Below are 2,096 nucleotides of genomic sequence, written 5' to 3'. Positions count from 1 at the left end.
TACTCACATATGATTGGACCATTACATAAAGCCACAGGTCTGTTAGTAGCACTAATCTCTCTCCATACTCACATATAATTGGACGTTACATAAAGTCACAGGTCTGCTAGTGGCACTAATCTCTCTCCATACTCACATATAATTGGACGTTACATAAAGTCACAGGTCTGCTAGTGGCACTAATCTCTCTCCATACTCACATATAATTGGACGTTACATAAAGTCACAGGTCTGCTAGTGGCACTAATCTCTCTCCATACTCACATATAATTGGACGTTACATAAAGTCACAGGTCTGCTAGTGGCACTAATCTCTCTCCATACTTCCACACCGTGACACTGGGAGGAGTTTAAACCAGAAGGGGCGGGGCCAGGCCTCATTGGTTCAGACGGATCTAACCACCTCCTGTCAGTGTCTTCATCTTCTCCTCACCATCATCACACGTAGACCAGAGACAGTCCACCACCCCTGAGGTCGCAGTGAAACACCGAATCTTCTTTCCACCAGTATAACCATGGCGCTCACCAACGACCCGAACTACCAGAAGCTGGAGCAGTGGTACAAAGCTAACGGACGGAGCCTCGTGATGAGGTCCATGTTTGAGTCCGACAAGGACCGGTTCAGCTCGTTCAGGTGGGTCACGTGATGGTGGTGTCAGGTGGGCGTGGTTCTGACTGAGCTGGACCTTCTGCAGCACTCGGTACCGTGAGCTCACCTGTAGCGCTGCTGTCTCTGAGCAAGGTCACCGTCATGTCGGTTCTGTTCCTTTGGGTTCCTCTCTGGTTCCTCACCTTTAATGTTCACACCTGTCGTCTCGTGCCCGGTAGAATATATCACCTGTCCGTCGTAACACGTTTAAAACCCGCAGACATGCCTCCTGACCACGGGATTAAACGCCTAGCTAGTGTTGGCAGGCATGCTAATGTCACAGCGTCCATTACCGGACAGCCGTCACTAATTATCTTCATAAACGTATAAAATGTTTAATAAAAGCTCTGTGACGTAATGACTATTGGTGTGTGTTAGTTTATTATATTTAATGTACTGTGTTCTCTCCCTCCGTGTGTCCGTCTAACGTGGTTCATTGACGGGCTTCGTGCGCTGCTGCTCTGAGGACGATGAGGCTTTACTGTTCATTAAAGAGGATCAATGAGGATCAGCAGCTGTTTAATAATCAATAGACCATAAAGATTAAATGTCTTTAATTCATAATAATATATTTTAGTTTTTCACTTTGTGAAATTATGATGAAAAAAGTGTGTGTGTGTGTGTGTGTGTGTGTGTGTGTGTGTGTGTGTGTGTGTGTGTGTGTGTGTGTGTGTGTGTGTGTGTGTGTGTGTGTGTGTGTGTGTGTGTGTGTGTGTGTGTGTGTAGAGATAGAGATGTATGAGTGTTCTAATACAGTGAAAGTTGTTTTGAGTAATTTTAATTATTTAAATGTTTCTATCAGCACGACTCTGAAAACAGATGATGGAGAAATCCTGCTGGATTACTCCAAGAACCTGATCAACCAGGAAGTGATGGACATGCTGCTAGACATGGTAACACACGCACGCACAGACAGAGACAGAGACAGAGACAGAGAGAGAGAGAGAGAGAGAGAGAGAGAGCAAAAGCTTCTATTCTTCGTCCTCATGGTGAAACTTGACTTCCTGTTCTGAGACGTGTGAGAACAAAGAAACAGGAACATTTCAACACTTTATTTTGAAAGAGTCAACGTCTCTTATCTCAACATCACTGTGTCCTTAAAGGAATGAGGACACACACTAGTTCCTCCTCAGAGAGCAAGTGAACTGTTGTCTCATTCACTCTGCTGTGTTGATGTGTAGTACTGTTCATGTGTGTAACTGTGTGTTCATAGGCCAAGTCCAGAGGAGTGGAGGAGGCCAGAGACAAGATGTTCTCTGGAGAGAAGATCAACTTCACTGAGGTCCTGAACACGTCACAAACACACTCACAGAGACACCCACACACAGAGACACACACAGACCTACATGCATACATACACACTCACAGAGAAACGCACACACACGAATCTACCCACACACTCTGTGGTGATGGTGTAATGTTGTGTAACATCGTCCTCGGTGACTTT

General features: G+C 45.3%; 1 protein-coding gene across 1 annotated transcript in view; it reads left to right on the top strand.

Annotated features, from left to right (window-relative positions):
- Nucleotides 1–423: 423 nt before the first annotated feature.
- Nucleotides 424–2,096, top strand: part of gpia (glucose-6-phosphate isomerase a) — an 11,875-nt gene continuing 10,202 nt past the window's right edge. Inside the window, exons 1-3 of the mRNA XM_076083260.1 lie at nt 424–634; nt 1,452–1,542; nt 1,863–1,931. Coding sequence (XP_075939375.1) covers nt 516–634; nt 1,452–1,542; nt 1,863–1,931 — 279 coding nt within the window. The 5' untranslated portion in view covers nt 424–515. The remainder of the gene's footprint in view (nt 635–1,451; nt 1,543–1,862; nt 1,932–2,096) is intronic.

Source organism: Anarhichas minor, unplaced genomic scaffold (assembly GCF_050575085.1).
Source record: "Anarhichas minor isolate MPS153535 unplaced genomic scaffold, ASM5057508v1 ptg000125l, whole genome shotgun sequence".
Taxonomy (NCBI): domain Eukaryota; kingdom Metazoa; phylum Chordata; class Actinopteri; order Perciformes; family Anarhichadidae; genus Anarhichas; species Anarhichas minor.
This window is presented reverse-complemented; position numbering and strand designations above follow the sequence as displayed.